This window comes from Hesperophylax consimilis, chromosome 20 (assembly GCF_061612785.1).
Source record: "Hesperophylax consimilis isolate HC1 chromosome 20, BYU_Hcon_1.0, whole genome shotgun sequence".
NCBI lineage: Eukaryota > Metazoa > Arthropoda > Insecta > Trichoptera > Limnephilidae > Hesperophylax > Hesperophylax consimilis.
The window spans coordinates 17217369-17240442 of record NC_142855.1 but is presented as its reverse complement, the minus strand read 5'-3'; the positions used below and the strand labels follow the sequence as shown (position 1 = coordinate 17240442).

Here is a 23074-nt window from a genome sequence, read left to right as displayed (position 1 = left end):
AAGATACAAATCAAATTAATGATTTATGTAGAAAATGTTTGGCTTTTCCGGAAACTATAGAACATATTATATCGGGATGTTCTATATTAGCACCGTCCGAGTATACATTTAGGCACAATCAAGTTTTAAAAATAATTCACCAAAGTTTGGTAATTAAACATAACTTGATTGACTGCCGTAATATAATACCATATTATAAATACGAACCAAATTCATTTTTCGAAAACGAATTTTTATAAAATATATTATGATAAAACTATACTAACAGACTGAACGATTAGTCATAAGAGACCCGATATAGTTTTACATGACAAAATTAAAAAACATAACTTATATCATCGATGTCGCTATTCCAAATTATTAATTATTTATTAATTTAATTATTAAGTAAATTATTAATATTACTGTAATATTCAAAAATCTGTTAATGAAAAAATAAGAAAATACACAGATCTAGGAAATGAAATAAAAAGAATTTGGCATTCTCAAACTATAAAAATATTACCATTTGTTATTTCGGCTACTGGCATTATACCTAGCTCTCTCATTCAAAATTTAGGCGTATTAGATCTATCAAAAAATTTATATATAAAGATGCAAAAATCGGTCATTTTGAATACATGCAGGATAACGAAAGGTTTTTAAATATTTATGTTGAGGTATCAGTAGGATTTATAGGCCCTGTTAGAAGTTCTACCGAGCCGAACCCTCTGATATGAAAATATCTGGAGTCGGTGAATTATTTTCTCATTTGATCTCTGGTGAGTTGACGTGTTGTTCTTGTATTGTTTTGTATTTATTTTGCTTATATAATGCACTTACATAATGTTGATTGACTAGATGATCATTTGTGGAAAAGTGTATGGAAGGGTTTAGTTTTTCCTATGGGGAAGATTTGTCCCGGACTTAATTTCGGGTATAAAAATAAAGTTTAAAATGTTAATAATTGAGAAATACAGAAGGTCTGAATGGTCAGAAGATTTCAAATTTATGAACATATTTATTTTTATTTTTTTTGTTTTTGTGTGATTTTTGCTAACATTATTTCAATATTTAATATAATAATGAAAAGCTTACTGTCTGTCAAGCAGAATAAGGGCAATGTCGTTGTACACAACAGAGTAAGTTCTGTTGTATAGTGGGTGGATGTGTTTCGATGTGACGCCATATGTCGCATCTGGGGTATACTGGGGTGTAAAGATCCCTCCCAGTCCAACGAACGCAACCTTTTCGAAACTGAAACAAAATAAGTGTAGATGAAATAACTAAAATTGTACAAGCAATTGAAATAAAGGCTGTATAAACTATTAATTTTGGATACTGGCAAGATGTTGTTATTCGCCACACTGGGACGCGTGCGCGTTCTTATCTCTTATTATTAATAGAGAGTAACTTGACGGACTTAATAAAAAAATAATAAAAATCTATGAGGAAATCAAAAAATATGTATTTTGACCGGTCGGTGGCCGAGTTGACATCGCGTTTGGGTCCCACCCAGGCGTGGCGTGTTCAATTCCTTGGCTGGCTAAGTCCTCCATCACAACACAAGCAACATTTTCAGCTTACTGTGGTGGTAGTAGGAGATTTTCAAATATTGTCAGGTTATTCGTAACCTGGGAATATTTGTCTTTCTTTAAAAAAAAAACTAAAAATGTAGCGATGCTACTGGAACATTCTGGAACGATCGCCAATGCAAAACGCATTAGCAGGAACTCTGTAGATACAATGCGAGCATTCGGCGTTCTACAAAATAAGGCGCATCCAGATGTACTCAGTCAGTCATAAATTTGCAGTTTTACGAGTGACCAACCTGCGAGCCCTGCGGTTGCTTGCTGCCTACTGAAGCGGCCGGCCACCGAATGGCCGGTTCCCCTGCGTTGCGCCTCGCTGTTACTGCGCCGCTCCGCTACAGGACTTTATCTACCTACACCCGGATCTCCACGGACTACGAATTATTATGGACTCCTCGGGATCACTTCAGCACTCCGCCCCGGCTCATCCCTGGCCTGCGCTTCTCATGCGCCTAGACCCTGCGACACCTTCGCCGGTCTGCGCCTCGGCCCCGCGGCCCCGCAGCATCGTCACCAGCCTGCATCTGCCGACCAAGTCTATCGCACCTTCGGCTACCTTATTCACACTGGAGTACCAGTGCTGAACACATTCACGCGTCCGGTCTTCACCAACGCGGTGTCAACTCACTGACTACTGCTTCGATCATTCCACCACCGTCATCGCCAAAGGCGGCGATCACCTGGTGTCATCGACAACTCTACTGACTCAAAATAAACGCTGTGACACAACAACCATTATCTATCATTGTTTCCTTACCAGATCCCCAAAAATATGAAGATGAAGAAATCAACAAACACGAAGATGACGAAATCAACAAACGTGAAGATGAAGAAATCATAAAGTTACACCAACACAACTAACAGTCCGCCTCGGAACAGGAATCCCTAGTGAAGAGGACTGTGAATAAAAAACTTTATTTTATATTTAAATAATCAAAATAAATAAATTAAATAATTTTAGATCATATAAACTCACCCAATATCTTTGATGGCGTATGCAGCACACACCACCCACCGGTCGCTCAAAAGGCTCACAGGATACCCACGCCACAAGATATTGACTTTTTTACCCTGTCCTATTTGTCCCTGGAAAAAAACACATGTGATAGAATTATTATCTTGATGACTATATAGTTCAGGATTGTTGTCAATGGAAGTTGCGTCCTATGTTATTTTCAAAAAGAACCGTTGAAGTTTTCAAATCGCGGCAGCGGGATTTTACCTGCTAGTCTTCATATTATTCTCTAAGAACGTGTTGTTTTAATTGTTCTAAATTTTATGTTAGAAAATAGAGTTTAGTGTAGCTTTGCATAGATGTCGCTATATGTAGATACTTACCTTTCCAACAGACTGTTAAAAGTTAATAAATAAGTTGATAGTTTTTCATAGATGTCGCCATAGATTCTTCCCTGTTAAAAGTTAATAAATAGGTTGATTTATCATTTTTATGTCTCTTCTGCAATAAACATTTCTGGCGAAATAAGTGGGTTTATATTTCTACCTTGGTCCAAAATTAAACATTGGTCCTTCGAGCCGGATCCGTATTATCGATTGAATCGCGGATGATAAAAGAACCAGCAAACATCTTCAACATCCAACATCAGAGGGGATCTTCAGAAAAACGGGCAAGTGACCATATCCCATATACCTACCTTATTTTCCCAGGCAGGAGAGCATGATTTATTACACAGCCGTATTTCTTTGTTTGTTTTAAAATTGAATCGGGCTGATTGTTACCAAGTGTTGTTTGAATTGATTTCATACCCATCATCGAAATTGTAGTAAGCAATAATAATTGTTACAACAATATAAAAAGAAGTTAGAATACAAAGCAAGTATTTTAAATTTCTTAAAAGATTTATTACGAGCGGTTATATTTGAAAATCCGTAAGTTTAAATTTCGAAATTTACCGCGAGTCGGTAAAATACTAACCCAGCCGCGAAGCAAGCTGACGCATGCGCGGTGGAGATTGTGGAGAGAATAACAATATTGTCATATTGTTTTCTTTTTGACAGCCATCGAGCTGTTGCATTTATAAAATTCAGATAAAATTCAATGTTTATCGGTTAATTAGTAAAGTTCTGTGATCAAGGACAGTGCACGTGTAGTGATTGATTACAAGTGATTATCATTTGACAATACGTTCTGTGAATACCTCCTTTCTTGATATTTAAAAATGGATCTCAAAACTTTGATTAACCAGCGTGGAGTCTGCAAGGCGAAATTAACTAGGTTCAATGAATATATAAACGGTGATAATTTGTCGCAATCTGAAATTGAAGTCAGATTGAAGAAACTTGAACCAATTTTAGACACCTTCGACTCATTACAAGATAACATAGAAGCAATTTCGCCGGAAGAATTAACCAAAACAGAAAGGCAAGCATTTGAAAATTTATATTATAATATTGTTGCTAAGGCTAAAGATAAATTGTTAAATAAAGTTCAGAATACAACATCACATAACATACGTTTGCCTATACTTGAGTTGCCAAAATTTAATGGGAGTTACGAAAAATGGTTGAATTTTCGGGATACTTTTGTTGCTTTAGTTGAAAATAATCCATCTTTAGAAGTTATTCAAAAATTGTATTATCTGCGATCATGCCTCGAAGGTGACGCAGCTAAATTATTAACCTCACTTCCAAATAACCAGGAGAACTATTATACTGCATGGGAGATGTTAACTTCTCGCTATCAAAATATAAAAATTACTATACATAAGCACGTTGAAGCATTATTCAAATTGCCTGAAATAAAATTTGAAAATTCCGTAGCATCAAGGAATCTTATCGATGAATCCGAATTACATTTAAAATCGTTAAATAAGTTAAATATACCCACCGAAAATTGGGATATCATGTTAATATATTTATTGTCGCAAAAACTAGATAGTGAAACTCGACATCATTGGGAAGTATTTGCCACAAAAGATAATCTACCCACATATAAAGAGTTTATAAAATATTTATCAGATCGAGTTCAGATTTTAGAATTTGCTGGGATTACTGAAGGAAAATTTAATCAAAATAAAACTTTTCAAATACCGAAAAGAAGCTATGATTTCTTTAACGCCTCAAATGACAAAATGTATTATTTGCAAAGGCGATCATAAGGTTTATAATTGTAAAATTTTTTTAATATTAAATACTAAGGATAGAATTATAAAGATACGTCAAGTAAATGCGTGTTTGAAATGTTTGTGCTTGGGTCATAAGCTAAAAGAATGTAAAAGTAAATACAATTGTCGTATATGCGAAAATAACTCGCACAATACTTTGTTGCATTTAAAAAAGGAAACAGATAATTCGAAGTCTCAGGATAGGGATTCACCATCAACATCAAATAATGAACCTTTAGTTACAAATCACTCTACGAAAATATCTAATAGTTTTGTTTTGTTATCTACCGCCGTTATTAAAGTGTTGAATAATAACGGAAATTTGATTAAGGCTAGAGTTTTATTGGATAGTGGTTCTCAGTCCAATTTTATAACAGAAGAATTTGCAACAAGGTTGCAATTAAAACCCAAAAGGGCAAACATACCGATTACTGGAATCCAAAACAAAATATTGAATATTAAAAATAGCATAAATTTAAGAATTTTCTCGAACTATTCACCGTATGAAAGAGACATAGAATGTCTCGTTTTGAAAGAAGTAACAGCATACATTAATAGATTTATTTTTAATTGTAGAAACCCTTCGCAGCGCCGCTATAGTAAATTGACAGTTAGTGAGTTGGAAAATTCAGTAAACAAATTAATATCTCGGGCGCAATCATACTGTTTCAGAGACGAAATTCGAGCTTTAAATAATGGAGGTAATATACCTAGGAATAGTGCACTAAAGTCATTAGATCCTTTTATTGAAAGGGATCTAATTCGTGTGGGGGGAAGGCTCTCCAAAGGTAAAATGGTAACCGAAGGCCAGCAGCACCCAATTTTGTTACCTTCGCATCATAAATTAACAGAGCTAATTGTAAAACACTATCATTACTTGAACTTACACTCGGGAACGCAGTCATTATTGGCGTTGATTAGAATGAAATTTTGGCCGATTAAGGGAAGGAATGTTGTAAAAAAAATAATAAAAAAATGTATAATTTGTTATAGATGTAATCCCAAATCCGAACAGCAGTTGATGGCCGACCTACCAGCTGAAAGAATAACTGAATGTAGGCCATTTCAGATAACAGGAGTGGACTACTGTGGACCAATATTAATAAAGTCGGGTATTCACAGAAAATCACATAGCGTTAAATCATATATTTGCTTGTTCGTATGCATGGTCACTAAAGCCGTGCACTTAGAAGCTGTGCTGTCCTTGAGCGCAGAGAGTTTTTTAAACTCTTTGAAACGGTTTATTTCGCGTCGTGGTAGACCAAGCAAAATGTTCTCGGACAATGCAACCAATTTTAAAGCGGCTAATAATGAACTAAGAGAAATTTATAATTTTTTAAATATGTCTAATGATAAAATTGATAATTATTTATCCACATTAGGAATACAATGGCAATTTATACCAGCTCGTGCGCCGAACTTTGGGGGGCTCTGGGAGGCTGGGATAAAGTCAGTTAAGCATCACTTAAAAAGAATAACCAGTATCGCTTCATTAACTTATGAAGAGATTAATACGGTGTTGTGTCAAATTGAATCTTGCTTAAACTCCAGGCCACTGTCTCCCTTATCAAATGATCCTTATGACCTTAATCCCTTGACTCCTGGTCACTTTCTAATAGGAACTAGTTTGGCGGCGATTCCAGAACAAAATTTGGAACATATCACATTCAATCGATTAAACAATTACCAAAAACTAATCCAGATTGTACAATTTTTTTGGTCGTGGTGGCGGAAGGAGTACCTAGCAGAACTTCAAACCAGAAGCAAATGGACCAATAGGAATCAAAGGCAGATGCGGTCTGTAGTAATAAAGGAGGACAACGTCCCTTCTTGCTACTGGAGGCTGGGACGTGTGAGCGCCGTTCATCCTGGCGCTGATGGAAGAGTTCGCGTGGCGACCATCATCACGTCGAAAGGCATCACCCAGAGGGCCATTTCAAAGCTCTGTCTGTTGCCAATAGATGACAACGAGGAGCTGAAAATGTCGACACCCCCACCCAACGGACCAGACGCTGAGTACGCTGGTTTTGTGCAAAACAATATAAAAAGTTTCGTGATAAAAACAATATAAAATTTTTGTATATTATCATAAATAAAAAAATAATAATAATACATTAAAAGAAGAAAAGGAAGAAATAATAATAAATAAAAGGTAAAAACAGTGCATAAAAAAGTGGATAACAATAAAACTTGCGAGTTTGATAAAAAATGTACAAAATAAAAAAAAGGATTGTAGATCCGTATATACCAAGAAAAAAAAACACTTTAAAAATGAACGCTTATAAACCGAGATAGCCTGCTGGCTAGATGTAATTTCAAACTACACAAATACATCTAAAGAAACTAATTATAAATGTGGTAATGAACTATAGAAAAACACAAACCCTTAAGAAGGATGACCAGGAAACCAGCGCTCCATGTTGTGTTGTCTATATTATTTGTTTTATGTTTGATTATTGTTATGATTTCTGTTAGAACAAGGTTATTGGAATTATCTTAGTTGTTAAATTATAGTATAGAATAGCTTAGTGAATTGCATGAATTTGATTTGAACGAAAGTAATAATTTTAATCTCATAATTAATTTGTATAATTTTAGTTAGTTTGAAATTGTCATTTCGTTTTTAGAGTAGTCTTATGTTTAAACTTATGCTTAGAAATAGGTTACCTATTATTTCAAATATTTATTGTTAATCAATTTTTAGTATTAACAGTTATAGTTAATAATTACTATTTTTGTTTCTTCCAAATTAATTTTGGCATATATGTAGATATTTAGCTGCTTAATTTTTATTCTTATGTTTTGGGGTTTGTTTCAGAAAAAATGACCTCCAATCCTTTTTTCGGGGGGAGTTTATGTTAGAAAATAGAGTTTAGTATAGCTTTGCATAGATGTCGCTATATGTAGATACTTACCTTTCCAACAGACTGTTAAAAGTTAATAAATAGGTTGATTTATCATTTTTATGTCTCTTCTGCAATAAACATTTCTGGCGAAATAAGTGGGTTTATATTTCTACCTTGGTCCAAAATTAAACAATATGTTAGGGCTATATCACAAGTAAATATCTTTATCCGTCTCGAAAGGCCACCATTCAGAGTGGAAACTTTGCTAAAAATGGCTTTAGCCGTATTTGGTGAACAAGCAATATTGTCCGAACGCATTTATCGTGGTCCGTTGATGTAATTAGCTGCTACAAGTTACAACTGGCTGCAAGAATTGGCTGCTCCTTTATTATAGCCCAGTCGTGATGTTTGAAAGAGAGAGTACGAAAAGATAGTTCTGAATGATGAATACTTGGGTAGATGAGTTTGTGTATTTGGGAAGTATGCTTACGAGAGATTGAAAGCTGAAGACTAAACGCGGTTGGCACTACTATTGTCCAAAGAAGCGAAGCTAGAGTCCAATTTGAGTGCTGGTACCAACCCTGATTTATGGTAGTGAGGCATGAAATTTTTTGTTTGCTGTTGTACATACAAAAGGGCATACTCTCTGGGAACTTTACTAAGTTGGGCATCATAAAAGCCGCCTCCAATGACAAGCAGCGATAAACTCGCGGGAGCCAGTTTTTATCTGCTGGTAACTATTATTATTAAAGTTTTGCAATAAAAACTTTCGCCATCGCATAGGTATAATGGCTGACATGATATCCAATTACACCAGCGCCTAATAGTGTCAGATTGCATGCCATTATTACACCTAATGCATTTGGGCCCGGTATATCAGTTGATTTTAAGCTCGGATTGGTTGGAATGTCGAGCTTGGTGTGGCTTGGAACCGTATATAGCTCGGAAGCCTGGATATCAGTAATATTACACGTATTGTTTATGATTTTAGAAGAGGAATGTACTTGATTTTATATGCTGCGTGAATGGTATATATATGCTCTTACGTCATCGGAAGATCGAGAGCTTTCAAAATGTCAAATGTTTTAGGTGGGCTAATTTACGAGTGATTTTTCGTTAAAGTACCCCACTTCAATCAGCATGGTGCTATACGCGAGGACACCAATTTTAAATAGTATTTGTTTTGTCGGAGTCAATGAGTTCATGAAATTACGACAAACAAACCTGTGAAAAGACTTCCCTGACGCTGAAATATTCTTTGTATAATATCTTACTAGACTATTTGTCTATTTTAGGTTGATCATCAATTAATAATATCAACATCCCTCATCGCTCGGTAAATGTAATACTGCATGCTGATAAAATTATGCAATTTACGTATATTTCGGTAAGACGTTCGGTGAGAGTAAGTACGTAATTACACACGTAAGCGTCATATTTGACATTTGTTGCCTTGTCTCAAAAGGGAACTATTCTTAAGGCTTAATTAAGCGGCTGATTTAGCGTGCTGAAATTTGATTTAAATGATACACCGGGCCTTAACCTAATAATTTACTTTAATAAAGTCTGTAACTTACATAGTGTGGGGCCTCCGCGGCCGTTGTCATAGGAGTCTTGTAATGTTCTACATTAAAGTCTTGTATGAGTTGAGAACACAGGTCTCCCCGTGTCCAACCAAAGCTCGTTTTTTGGCACGGGTAAATCTTTTCTACCAGCTCTATGCAGTCTGTATTGGAAACAAAAAATTACAAATAAGCGTCATTTAAAAGTTACTTAAACAAATAATCATATTTGTTTAGAAAAAAACAATTAAGTGAATTTTTAAAAATGAACATTTTCATTATATTCTAAAACCCTGACTTTATAATGAAGATCTACGATTCTGATTAATGATTCTACGTGATGTGAATGATAGAAAAAATTGTCTCACTTTAAGCAGGGTACGTCCGAATGTAACAAATTTAGCAATTTTATAACATTTCAGCGGTTTTGTGAAACTCACAGTCTGCGGCCTTGGAGCCAATTGGTAGCTGAGTGACAAGTCCTTTTGGCAGCGGCGGACAGACAGCCTCCGCGCAGCACACCAACTCCGACTCGTTATCAGTTAAATCGCATTTCTGTAAGCAAAGGAAGTTCATGTTAGGAGCAAAGTCAAATATGTTGTTATTGTTAGAGACACATGAAGGGAGGAAAAGCACCTGTGGGAAAATGCCTTTACAGGCGGCCTCCTTCGCTGCCTGACAGTTGGAGAATTGTCTGCATACTCCCGTTATCCCTGTGTTTTTCAGCGTGCAGTTACTACCTGCAAACAAACAGATTTACAAGGGTTACACAACATGATAATGAAGATTCTACCTACAAACAGAAACAGAAGTAGAGTGCGTCAATGGAATTTTCGAGGGTTGATGTTTGCCGGTTAACTTTAATTTAATCATTTTTGCAAGATATGTTTTAAAATATTTAGATGAATTGTTTGTTAGCGGATTAATATGAATACATAGTTTTGTCCGTTTAAAAACACAACTCTTTGAAGAAAGGCACAGGTCTGGCCTAGAGCCAAACGGCGTCTGGCGCTAGTAAAAACCTCAAGGGCGCTGTGTCAGGCGTTAGGTGTTATCAGCACCTTGGTTACTTGATGCCTTGGTAAGTCGGCGCCCTGAGCGAACCACTCTAATTCCACCTGCAGCGGGGTTGGCCCAAGAAAGGCATACAAATGCAATATTAAATTGAACCACTGAAATCTTTCCGGGATGATCTATTAACAAAATTCTGCAATGTTTAGCAATAAAAGTTCTCTATTACGCTTTTTAATTAATTTTATCGACACACGTTTCATATACAAACTTCAACACATTGTAAAATAATTTATATACCTATATAATAAATAAATAAAAAATACTGTCGTGTGAGTAATTTTCTTGCTCGGATGTAAGCGGAAATAAGTTTGCGTGACTTGAAATAAGTATTCATTATTTATGTGTGACTGCTGACATGTAGATGTTAGCGATGGGTCATTACTGATTTTATTAATCTCAGGAGTATTAGATCAATATTTTCTTATAATTCAAAAAGTCCACTCAATTGAACGGCAGCCGTGAGCTCAAAGCATATGAGCAATGAGCATACGCCCGATACGTTTCACCCGATACTGCTCCCCCAATATGGCTTCCAGCTCCCCATAGTAAGCATATCAATGATCGACTGACTCCTGGTACCGATAAGCACCACGAGAAAAATAAGATGCTAGGTAGTTAGCGGGTGTAGGTACACATATTCAGACTGTCAGATGCCGTTCACGCCAGAATAAAATTCCAATTAATACTTGGATTATTTTAATGGTGCTTTTTTTCGAATACGGACCATCTCAATTGTGCGGCTCGTTCATGAAAAACTCATCGCTAGTAGATATAAGTACACCATTATTGATAAAAAGTCTATCGACCTACTGGAAACGTTTGTATTTGGTGTAGCTCTATTTTGACCACTGCGAACTCTATTTTATGGAAACATTTTTAAAATTTTTGTAAAACAAAAAATAGAAACTAAACGTTTACCCTACAGAATTTTGGCGGAACCCCTCCTAGGCGGGTGCTTAGAGGTTGCCCAAATGCCCATGCCTAAATAGGGCATCGCGCTAGGTACAATTAGTTTCCAATTTCTATGCCACACAGAAGAATAGAAAATTAAAGAATTGTTCTTCTGGTATGATTTGAGATTTTCACGTCCAAAAGTATTATAATGATTTGTTTTTGGGGTATTATGCCGTGTTGCGCTATTCCTTCTTTAGCCAACGTTTTGGACAGCATTGCAGGGTCCATCATCAGGGTAGATTGTAACGATTTGAAACTACTCGCCCCGGTGTCAAGCGCTTGAGAAGAACTTATTAATTTAACAAGCGTGGAGTTATGAACACAGCGACGGCCGAGTACATAATCATAGATTTCGAGCCAGTTCTAGAGAGGTTGGACAGCTGTCAGGGTGTGAATCACGGAACGGATTCCCAAGAGGTTTTGCGCCATTAGAAACACGTGAGCGATTGTCATCATGCTATTTTAGAATTCACAATATGGTTTACTATAATTATAAATTTGTTCTTCATATGATAATTAGGAAGAACTGGCGCCCTATGTATTTAAAGCAAGATTACTATTTGAGATTTGAAACTTTAACCTTTTAATTTTTTTATACCCACAGATTAGCATATTATAATTGTAAATTCGCATCACTAGTCAGATTTAGTTTAACGATCTGAACATGCCCTGATATTCACAGTAAATGTAGAGTCTCTTGCCAACTAACTTGATTAATATTGTAATTTAATGGATGATAAAGAATTATGGAAAATAACCTCAATAAATTTGTTCTTAGCATTACACACAGCTCTTTAATTTCAGATTTCCTTACTTAATTTTGTACTACACTTGAGATGTATGTATTACACACCTTTTCAGAAATATTACACCAAGAAATCTTGGTACATTTGGTACTACAAATCTTGGTTGTGTAATGATTATAATGTGATTTATTACCTATGTGATTACACACTGCAATGCTGTCCGAAAAGTTGGCTAAAGAAGGAGATGGAAACACGGCATAATATCCCAAAAACAGAGGACTATAAATTGTTATTCTGATTATGAATTTAAATTTAACTATGAAGTGGGTATGTTAAGATATCTTATAAATTCTTACCTTGTCGTTGTCCCACAACAAAAGTCGTTAGCAACACCGCAGACAAAATTTCTAAGATATAATGTGTTACAGTAATGGCCTGGTTAAATTAATGATACCAAGAAATATAATTGATAAGTTTTATTCTTTAAAACACACATCACTGGTAACAAAAAACAACGACCCTCGAATTCCTTAATTATTTCATGGTTGTTATTGATCCGTTATTTAGAGAGAGAAGAGGAAGAGAATGGGCTTGCAAACCTATTTATAAACTAATTCATTTGAATGTATTGGTGTATATATAATCACAATTATTGCCCAATTATTTAGGGGAGACATCTGTCGGATATTTCAATTACTCAATACAGATACATGTGGCATGTTGGTTTGATTCTTGGCTAAAGTCTGAACATGCTGCCAGGGGACGGAAGAATTTATTTTTTTTACACATAAACAAAAATAATTTTTTAAAAATACCATAATATAAACAAAAATAATTTGAAAAATAAACATAATATAAATATGGACAAATTAATTTGAAAAACAATCATGAGATGAATATGAACAAAAAGTTCTAAAATAAGAGAATCATAATATGAACAAGTTAATTCGATGTTCCTAGGTCATCCTTCAGGTAGGTTGCTAATTCTTCTCCGTCTTATGACTGCTAGCAAAATTTTGATGGTCCAAGGTCATCCTTCAGGTAGGTTGTTAATTCTTCTCCTTTTTATGACTGCTAGCAAAAATTTGATGGTCCAAGGTCATCCTTCAGGTAGGTTGCTAATTCTTCTCCTTTTTATGACTGCTAGCAAAAATTTGATGGTCCAAGGTCATCCTTCAGGTAGGTTGTTGATTTTTCTCTTGTTTATGACTGCAGGAACTTATTTATTCAGTCCGGGGGGTACATCGGGCGTCCCTGTAGCAATGCTTGAATCCCTTTCCATGGGTAATAAACATATTTTGCTGATAGGTCTCTTAAATGTTCCTTGTGCGGTTTTGAGGGTAACCACCCGCACTTTCCCGTCAGCTCCAGGGTGAGTAGCTAGGATCCTGGCTAGTTTCCACATATTAGGCGGCAGGTTGTCCTCCTTTAGTATGACCATGTCGTCCCTTTCAACAGTCCTGAGGCCCTTGTCTTCCTTCCATTTGGTACGTCTTTGTAATTCTGCAAGATATTCCAGTTTCCACCTGCACCAAAATGTTTGAATCAGTGCATTTAATTTTTGATATTGATTCAATCGATTATATTGTATCTCCCGAACATCCTTCTCAGAGATAGAAGCTATCCCTCCGCCAATCAGGAAATGATTTGGAGTCAAAGGATTCAGGTCAGTCGGATCGTTGGACAGAGGAGTGAGCGGACGTGAATTTAAACAGCATTCTACCTGACACAATAAAGTATATAATTGTTCAAAGGTTAAACTTGAATTATCGGTTATTCTTTTTAAATGATATTTGGCGGATTTCACTGCTGCTTCCCAGAGTCCAGCGAAATTCGGTGACCGTGGTGGAATAAATCCCCACAGTATTGACAAATCAGCTAAATATTTTTGAATCTTGTCATCAGATTTCTTTAACTTATCATACAATTCTCTCAGTTGATTATATGCTCCCTTAAAATTGGTCGCATTATCTGAATATATTTTAAAGGGTTTGCCCCTCCGCGCAATGAAACGTTTTAAACAATTTAAAAAGTTGTCAGTGGTGAGGTCTGTTACCAGTTCCAAATGCACAGCTTTCGTTGAGAAACAAACAAAAATGCATAAATAAGATTTCACCAATGGAGCCTTCCTGGTGATACCGCTTTTCATCATGATAGGACCTGCGTAATCAATCCCGGTAACCTCGAACGGCCTGCTAGGTGTTATTCTGTTTTCCGGCAAGTCACCCATGATAACTTGACTGGTTACTGGATTTTTTCTGAAACATACTATACATTTATGTAATATTTGCTTAACAGTGGTTTTTCCGGCAATCGGCCAGAACTGTAATCTCACTAGAGATAACAAAGTTTGTGTCCCTGCATGTAAATGTACATAATGAAGATGTCGAATAATTAATTCTGTTAACTTATTATTTTTTGGTAAAATTATTGGGTGTCGTTGCTGGTATGATAAATGTTTCGCCTTTGTTAGCCTGCCCCCGACACAAATTAATCCATTATTTATAAATGGATTAAGCGACAAAATAACGCTACGTTTATCCAGTGAACATTTATTACTCAAAGCCCTGAACTCATCCTTAAAATGGTAGCGTTGAATTATTGCTATTAGACGATGCAATGTATTGTCCAGCTCCGGCACGCTTAACCTCCCGGTTAATTTACAGTTTTTTGTGTTACAATTATTAAAGAAACGCAATATATATGCAGTTACTCTCTTTAGCTTGTTGAGAGAGGAAAATTTTGAAAAGATGTCCCACTCCGTGACATTAGTAGACACGCATACCGCCTTGGTTTTTATCTCTGGAGGATTTATACAGGAATTTTCTGGCTTCGGCCAGTGATCGGCCTCTCTTATTAGCCAATCCGGACCCTTCCACCAAATATCTGCTTGTAATAGTTTGTTTGCTGTAACTCCTCTTGATAAAATATCAGCGGCGTTTTCCTGCGATGAAACATGTCGCCAATGGGCGGGATCGCCGGCCTCTTGTATCTCGGCAACCCTGTTGGCCACAAAGGTATTCCATCTAGCTGGCTGTCCTCTTATCCAGCATAGTGCGATGGTAGAGTCACACCAGTAGTATGTATCCACCTCAACCATGTTGAGCGCTTCTTTGATGTTTTTTAATAATTTCGTTAACAGCACCGCACCACAAAGTTCCAATTTTGGCAGGGATATGTTTTTTAATGGCGCTATCCTGGACCTGGAAGATATTAACTGAGAGTGCATCTTACCCTCGGCGTCCCTGGATACTAGATACGCACAGGCTCCGTAGGCCTTTTCCGATGCGTCGCAAAAACCATGGATTTGTAGGCTGTTTTGACCCCACAAGATTCTTCTCTTTATTTTCAACAGGTTTATTTGAGTTAAATTTTTCATGTAAATTTCCCAATCTTTTAATATTCCCTCGGGTATTTCTTCGTCCCAGGAAGTCTTAGATATCCATAATCTCTGCATAATTAGTTTTGCTACAACCGTTACTGGTCCTAGCAGTCCTAAAGGATCGAACGTTGAGGCGATACTTGACAATATCCGCCGTTTGCTTTGTACGGTACATACTGGTTTTTTCACTACATATGAAAAGTAATCAAACTCACTGTTCCAGATTAATCCTAGTATTTTTTCTTCTTGGGGTTCTTTAGATATCAATCCTTGCATATCCTGACCTGGTTCGGAAGATAATTCTGCCACGTTCGATCTCCATTTTCTTAGATTCATCCCTGCAGATTTTAGTAAACTGATTATCTGTTGTTTTAGAAGGTGGCACGATTCAACGTCATTTCCTCCCGTTAATAGGTCGTCCATGTAAAAGTCATTTTCAATGACATTGCTTGCTATAGGAAATGAAAGTCTATTTTCAATACCTATTTGCTTCAGGCATCTTGTCGCCAGGAAAGATGACGGTCCTAATCCATAAGTCACTGTCCTTAGCTTGTAATGCTTCAAATCCTCATCCTGTGAAAAGCGCCAAACAATTTTCTGTAGATTGCGGTCGCTTTCCTGCACGTTTATCTGACGGTACATTTTCTCTATGTCCGCAGTTATGACTACAGGATGTTTTCTGAAATGTAAAATTTGCAAATTTAAATCCTTTTGTATGTTAGGTCCGACCATCAGAGCATCATTAAGGGAAATACCAGAAGATGTTTTTGCCGATCCATCGAACACCACGCGAACTTTAGTAGTGGTGCTTGACTCCTTCATCACCGCATGATGTGGTAAAAAATATGATCTCGCATCGCATTCGGATTTTTGGCACTCTTCCATATGACCCAATTGTAAATATTCTCTCATAAACATGCTATATTGACATTTCAATTCTTTATTGGTGGAAAATTTTCTTTCCAATGTATGAAACCTTTTTTCAGCCATTGACAAAGAACTCCCTAGTTGGTCTATACAAGGGCGGGTTGGTAAGGCTACCGTAAATCTGCCCTCCGTGTCTCTACTATGACACTCTGTAAAGTTGACTTCGCAAGCCTTTTCTTCAAAATTCTGAGGTTTCATGGCATCCACCTCTTCTAGTTTCCAGAATCTTTCCATCTGGTTACCTATTTTATTAATGGCTAGATTACAATTAATTGATACTGGCCTTGTTTTAGTGATGATGTCGATCGCTCCGGAAACAATCCAACCGAGTTCAGTCCTTTGAATAGTTGGCCCGCCCTCCGTTAAGCGTATTCGATCATTATTCATTATTTCCCAAAAAACTTCCGCACCCAACAGGATGTCAATTGGAGACGTGACATTGAAATCCTTATCCGCTAGTTGCAAGCCAGATGGGATCTTCAACTCTTGTTTCCTGAAGGTCATTTGGGGTAGGTCGGTTGTTATAGCCTGCAATACTAAACAAGAAATTTTCTTATTATAATCACTATTCACTGCTAACATGTCAATTGTAACTCTTCGATTGATATGTGTGATGCGATTTTGTATTCCAGACACCGGCATATTTATTTTTTCTGTTTTTAATTTTAATTTTTTTGCAAAACTCTCTCTTATGAAATTCGATTGGGCGCCTGAATCCAATAATACCCTCGCTTTGTGTAAACGGTTGTCGCTACCTACGATATTCACGATCGCTGTAGATAATAAAATTATCTTTTCATTTTTATTTAACACCGTATGATTTGCCACTGATGTCGAGCTGTGTGCCTCTTCATTTGTGTTTTCACTATTTAATTCATTAACATGTATCAAAGTATTATGTTGATCACTTGCACAGATTTTACATTTGAATTTATTTTTGCAATCTTGTGTAAAATGTCCTACCCTCAAACATTTGAAACAGGCTCGGGCCTTTCTTAAAAATTCTAATCTTCCCTGGATATTTAATTTGAGAATTTTTTTACAATAATACACTGGATGATTTTCTTTACATAGGATGCATCCGTGTTTGGTTGCTATCAATGAGACAGACAAATCTTTCTTGCGATCATCACGTGTTGTAACATTCTTGTAGGTAGGCCTTTTTTCTTGCAAATTTGTGAACTCCAGTACCTCAACACGTTTGGTTAGACATGTAATAAATTCTTTCAAAGTTGGGAGTGCACCATCTATTGGCTGCTCTTCCCAAAATCTACGAGTTGATCCATCTAATTTATTAGATATTAAATAAATCATAATCGCGTCCCAGGAATCAACATGTAATCCTAGATTTTTTAACGCTTCTAAATTTATATTAGCCTGATCAATAATATGCCTTAACGCGACTGGACATTCTTGTTTCATATCTTTTAACTGAAATAAAGATGCAACATGCCTATGAACTATTATTTTTTTATTCGCGTAACGTTCCTGCAGTATCTGCCACGCAGATTCGTAATTGTCGTGCGATATGGTCAAGGAGGCAATCAATTTAGCTGCGTCTTTTTTAAGGCACGATTGTAAATAAAAGAATTTTTGAGAATTGTTTAACATATTATTTTGATGAACCAATGCTTTAAAAGTCTCAGCGAATTTAGCATACTCAGTAATTTCACCATGAAATTCAATAAGTTTCAAAGTTGGTAATTTAATTTCACATTTTTCATGATTTACTGAATTCAATAAACCTTTTGCTAATGCAAGTACAGAGAAATATTGATTTTCAAAGGATTCACGTTGACTTACGTGTTCTGCCTCGTCATCCGAAAGTTCTTCGATTTGAGATTGAATTTTTTCAAAGTCATCTAACAATTTTTCGACCTTTTGATAACGTAATTCTAGTTCCGTTTTATCGAGTGTCTTTAAAATGTCATTAAACCTTGTCAATTTCGCTTTCAAAACTCCACGCTTGTTGATTAACTGCTTTAACTTTTCCATCTTTAATGGCAAATAATAAACAATTTAACTTTTAACCTCAAACAACTGACAGTTTACGAATGAAAACACGGCGATGTTAGCAAAAAATGCTTGTTAGTGCCAGGGCTGACAACCTTTTAAATCAGAACAACCACTGAACCACTCACCACTGACAACCTTTTAAATCAGAAATTCGCTGAAATTATTTTGTAGCGAGATTCTACCCGGTAAATTTGAATATTCGCGTGAATTATTTTTAATTAAATAAATCCAATGACAAAACTCTTACAATTGAGATGCTCATTTAACAATAATCGTATCAATTTGCAATGTAGGTAGCTATTAAAATTTTATGCAACTGAAAAATCAGAAACAACAATAATTTTTTTTTAAAATCTTTGTTGCATATTTAAATATTTCATTTGGGATAATTTGAAATAGGAAGGATTCGGGATTCGGTCACAGTTTTGTCTAGGATGGCGTTGGGATACTTATCTGATGATGATCTGCATCTTCTTGATTTTTTGCTGGTTCATATTTCGGCTCGTTCTGGTGCACGATGCGGCTCGATTGGACCATATGTTACAGTAAATGGCCTCGTTAAATTAATGATACCAAGAAAATAATTGATAAGTTTTATTCTTCAGAACACACATCACTGGTAACAAAAAATGACGACCCTCGAATTCCTTAATTATTTCATGGTTGTTATTGATCCGTTATTTAGAGAGAGAAGAGGAAGAGAATGGGCTTGCAAACCTATTTATAAACTAATTCATTTGAATGTATTGGTGTATATATAATCACAATTATTGCCCAATTATTTAGGGGAGACATCTGTCGGATATTTCAATTACTCAATACAGATACATGTGGCATGTTGGTTTGATTCTTGGCTAAAGTCTGAACATAATGCATTTTTAAAAGAAATTTGCAAGACTGAATTTATTTTTGAAAATTGTGTCGTTGTTCGTACCTCTCAAATAGTGAGTTGAAGTCACACTGCGACAGTGATGGTATGCCGAAAAATAAATCTCCGCAAACTCCCCAGATTTCATAAAAACTCCCCAAATTCGAAAAATTCTGTAATTCAGCCTTCACAAATATTCAAAATTGGAAAATTTTGAGTTAAACTTCTTAAAAACTTTTGGTTGTGTAATATTTACACCTTGTCTCGTCATAAATAAAATAGTTGGTACACAAAAATAAAAATAACGATGCCCAGTAAGGATAGAGCCGGTATATTAGTATTTTTGAGTAATGGTTTCACTAGGCTTATCTATCTTATCATGGCTCCTATCAAAGAAATAATATCTCTCAAGCCAAGCTTAAATGCTACTGTTTATCGGCTTATTCTATGTTCGCGAGAGTTCTTATGAGAGTTAGAGAAAGAATTTTATGTTTTGAGAGAGATTTACGTCTGTCAAATTGCTCTATGGTAGGTGCCCTGGCAAGATAAGCCTAGAAATACTGTTTGGCATTGAAACAATTTTGGATAATATCTACCATTTTTCCCATCATATACCTACTATCCATTTCCCTCCTTAAAAACAGCCTTACCCACAGAAGAAGATTATTTGTTGCATTGTAAATTGTCGCAAGTACAGCATTCGAATTCGTGTCGTGTAGCAAGAAGCTGCAATAGTAGTATCCTCGTTGTATTATTCACATGCTTTGTGCTAAATTTCAAAATCATATTAAAGATTATCTCGTTTCGGAGGAAATTTCACCCTGTGAACAGTGCAAGTTTGTCGAGCGACCTATTGCCGGGATTCTTGGGAATTCAAGGTAGGCTGTTCCTTCATTCCATTTTTCCCGTGATTTTTCAAAACTATTTGAATGAGCTTTTCATCGCCGTATTTTTATTGCGGATTTGATTTACGGTTCATTTACGTGTAATAGAACACGTTACATATACCATTACCGATAAACCGGACCAGTACATTAGTTTATGAAAACATTGGAAATCTCCCATGGCTACTAAACAAAATGAATCAAAGTCCCCCAGATATCTTATTTTTTTCCAAAAAAACTCCCTTTTTCTCTTTGAAATTCAAAATCCCCCAGATCTGGGGACTTCTTCTTAGATATAGCATCACTTCACTGCGATTCAAAGAGCTGAGCCATAAAGTTTATATCAGCATTTTATCACTCAAAAGTGTCACACAAAAGATAACGAGTTCACGTCTGAAAAATATTTATTCTATTATGTAGAAATTATTTATGAATAACCCTTATCGTAATTCTCTGGATGCCAGATCTCTCAACGTATAAATTATTTGTAATTCACCCCTGTTTAACAGTTATTTTTTTGCAATTTGGAAAGTAAATAACCAGGAAGCAGAAATCCTTCACGGAAATAATTTCTCTCAGGGTCTGTCTTCTTTGGGGATGCTGCTGGAAGGTCTTTTTCAACGATTAATCATTTTGTGCGATACGCAAAATCTGTCAACGATGATCGTCGTTAGTTAAGAAATATAAACTTAAGAGGAAGCTACAAGCCAAAAATGTGTATATTCTTGGTATACCTTATATCGTAGGTAATAGGGATTAAAATCGATTGACAAAAGGAGTATAGAAACGTTCGATTTCAATCACAAAACTGGTTTTTATTTATTTTGTAAATAATTTTATAAGAAATCAAAAAAGTTAATTAAGTGAATCTGTCACAGATAATCTTAGCTATAATACTGTATTTTTTAAAGTTGTTTCGTTTTTGCGTTCATACATTTCTATTGAAAAAATATTTTTTTTAGTAGTTTGCATTTATATTTTTTATTTGTATTCTACTCAAGCGAAGCGATAGGAAAATCTTCAATTTATCTAAAGCATATTTTTTGGTATTCATAATGTACACCAATTCGTTATAAAGATTAATCAAAATAGAGATTTGGCATTAAGCTTCGTCTTAAGGAAATAACCCAGGCAAATCACAACGTTGATATTCCACGTTAATTTTGCCAACATCCATCGATGATTTTAATTTTTTGGCGACGTTTCCAGGAAAACGTTGCACAGAAGTTTGTTCCAATGATTTTTTAAATTCAATATTATTTGGTTTTGTTTAACGTCTAATTCGCATCCTTTATTTTTACTTTCAAGTGATTCAGTAAGTCATTGTTGGAATTTCCATTTATCAGACCTTTTAAAATTAATTATTATAAGCAATAATTATTTTCCTGAAACATCTGTACAAATTGAAAAAATCTCCCGAGATAAAATAAATGCGAAAAAGAATAGTAGCAAAATAAAAATAATATTATTACATTTCGATTAATAAGTAGGTAGTAGGTGGTATAAGTACATGGAGTTATTTTATTCATTTGGAGTAAACAGAGCTGATAATATTGCAAGCGAAGGTACATCATAAATTGCGACAATAATCTGTTGGTGATTCGAATGCTGATATAATATTTCAAGAGGATATGGTAAAAAAAGAAAAAAGAAATATTTTTTTGTTAATTAATGATGAAATTAAATAGTTAATTATATACTAAGTATGTACTATTAAAATTTGAATTTGATCAATTACTACTAATATGTATCTGTAATCAAAAGATACGTAAAAAAAAAAAAAAATTATAATTATTATTTGGTTGATCAAGAAGTTGTTTATTTGTAATTTAAAGGATTTTTTTTCAGATTTGATTTTATATGGGAGTGCATTAAAAAATTTTTATACCTTGATAAGTATAATATAAGTTTCTTCACCACCTAGTATTCTTGCTGCGGAGTCTCCATCTTCTATATTCATCGAACGTCACAGCGGTGCTGCTAAGTTCTGTTATCTATGTGAGGATATTGTGTCAGCGCTTTATTAGCAGCAGACACATACCTGGACGGATGACGAACCTCATGCTGGCACTGTTGGTGGACGCGGTGGACTCTTTTGCTGCAGCAGCTGGACCAGTTTCTTCACCACCTAGGATTCTTGCTTCAGAGTCTCCATCTTCTATGTTCATCGAACGTCACAGCGGTGCTGCCAAGGTCTGGTATCTATGTGAGAGGATATTGTGTCAGCGCTTTATTAGCAGCAGACACATACCTGGACGGATGACGAACCTCGTGCTGGCACTGTTGGTGGACGCGGTGGACTCTTTCGCTGCAGCAGCTGGACCAGTTTCTTCACCACCTAGGATTCTTGCTGCAGAGTCTCCATCTTCTATATTCATCAAACGTCACAGCGGTGTTGCCAAGGTCTGGTATCTATGAGAGGATATTGTGTCAGCGCTTTATTAGCAGCAGACACATACCTGGACGGATGACGAACCTCGTGCTGGCACTGTTGGTGGACTCTCTCGCTGTAGCAGCTGGTCCAGTTTCTTCACCACCTAGGATTCTTGCTGTAGAGTCTCCATCTTCTATCTTCGTGTCACCTGTTCCTGTACTTCATTTTACTTAGCTTCTTCTGTTTGTAATACCTGCATCAACTGTAAAGCGATGCAGGTATGCATGATCTCTCTAATATAAATTAGACAAGAATAAATAAATAAATGGAAGGAAGGTATGGAAGGTAATGATGATTTTGAAAGAATTTTCTCAAACAAATTAAATTAAAATATCATAAATATTTGATAATATGATGCAAGTTTAGTTTATCTTTTGAGACCTGGCACAGATAAGATTGCGCGTTTGCAATTGATGGCAATTGTGATAACATCGTAAGAATGCAGCTGATTCTGGCATAATTTATAATCAAGAGATTAATCCCCTGTGTCAAGCTGTATTATCTTGTTGTATGCGAAGCTAATTTTCAACCAAAATCTCTCCTTTATTTAATTATCCCTTTAAACTACCCAGTGTTAAGTCGTGATTATATTAAACTATTCAAAATAGTTAATGATAAAAGTGATTGAATTGTGCAAGAATCTTCAACGTAATCAGGTAAGTCATTTTGAAGTAAAGTAATTGATGTA

The 23074-nt window shown here is 35.7% G+C and overlaps 1 protein-coding gene and 1 long non-coding RNA gene across 2 annotated transcripts in view; both read right to left on the bottom strand.

The window, feature by feature from the left end:
- Positions 1–1073: 1073 nt before the first annotated feature.
- Positions 1074–23074, bottom strand: part of LOC149414221 (uncharacterized) — a 44864-nt gene continuing 22863 nt past the window's right edge. The window contains exons 3-7 of the mRNA XM_089644121.1: positions 9738–9841; positions 9542–9656; positions 9117–9265; positions 2548–2657; positions 1074–1236 (exon numbers count right to left, since the gene is read on the bottom strand). Coding sequence (XP_089500247.1) covers positions 1074–1236; positions 2548–2657; positions 9117–9265; positions 9542–9656; positions 9738–9841 — 641 coding nt within the window. The remainder of the gene's footprint in view (positions 1237–2547; positions 2658–9116; positions 9266–9541; positions 9657–9737; positions 9842–23074) is intronic.
- On the bottom strand, positions 12342–18327 carry LOC149414222 (uncharacterized). The gene is made up of 3 exons (XR_016304024.1): positions 17988–18327; positions 16468–16720; positions 12342–15936 (listed from the first exon to the last, which is right to left on the bottom strand). It is a non-coding gene; the product is annotated as an uncharacterized LOC149414222 (long non-coding RNA).